Source organism: Eurypyga helias, unplaced genomic scaffold (assembly GCF_000690775.1).
Source record: "Eurypyga helias isolate BGI_N326 unplaced genomic scaffold, ASM69077v1 scaffold36422, whole genome shotgun sequence".
Classification (NCBI taxonomy): domain Eukaryota; kingdom Metazoa; phylum Chordata; class Aves; order Eurypygiformes; family Eurypygidae; genus Eurypyga; species Eurypyga helias.
The window spans coordinates 19,271-19,749 of record NW_010238542.1 but is presented as its reverse complement, the minus strand read 5'-3'; the positions used below and the strand labels follow the sequence as shown (position 1 = coordinate 19,749).

The window sequence follows — 479 nt, the reverse complement described above, 5'->3', positions numbered from 1 at the left end:
GAACAAGCAAGCACCGGATCTGTACCCTGAAGTCCTTACTCACAAGACGGCAGCCAGCAAACACAGAATTCCATCAAAGTTTTGCTAAAGACTTGGCAGAAATAGAACTGAGAACCTCTCTCCTCTCTCCTCTCTCCTCCCCTTCTCTCCTCTCCTCCCCTTCCCGCTTCCACTTCCCCTTTTAAATGAACAGCTTGGTGGGAGCATAGTGCTTTAGAAATAAATAAATCTTAAAAAGGAATCTTGCACTGGGGGGCTTTATTTTCTTTTACTTTATTTTTTAAAATTTTATTTTGAATGTAGGCTGAAGAAGAGAGAAAGAAGCAGGAACTGGCTGCCATTCAGAAAGCCCAGAAGGAGGCAGAGCTGAAACAAGAGGTGGAGAAGCAGAAAGAGAGGAGGCAGGTGGAAGAAATCCTGCGTCTGGAAAAAGAAATCGAAGACCTGCAGCGTGTGAAGAAGCAGCAGGAGCTGTCCTT

At 45.1% G+C, this 479-nt stretch overlaps 1 protein-coding gene across 1 annotated transcript in view; it reads left to right on the top strand.

Annotated features, from left to right (window-relative positions):
* Window positions 1-479, top strand: part of LOC104506800 (unconventional myosin-X-like) — a 23,319-nt gene that overhangs the window by 4,558 nt on the left and 18,282 nt on the right. Inside the window, 1 exon segment of the mRNA XM_010147876.1 lies at window positions 304-477. Coding sequence (XP_010146178.1) covers window positions 304-477 — 174 coding nt within the window.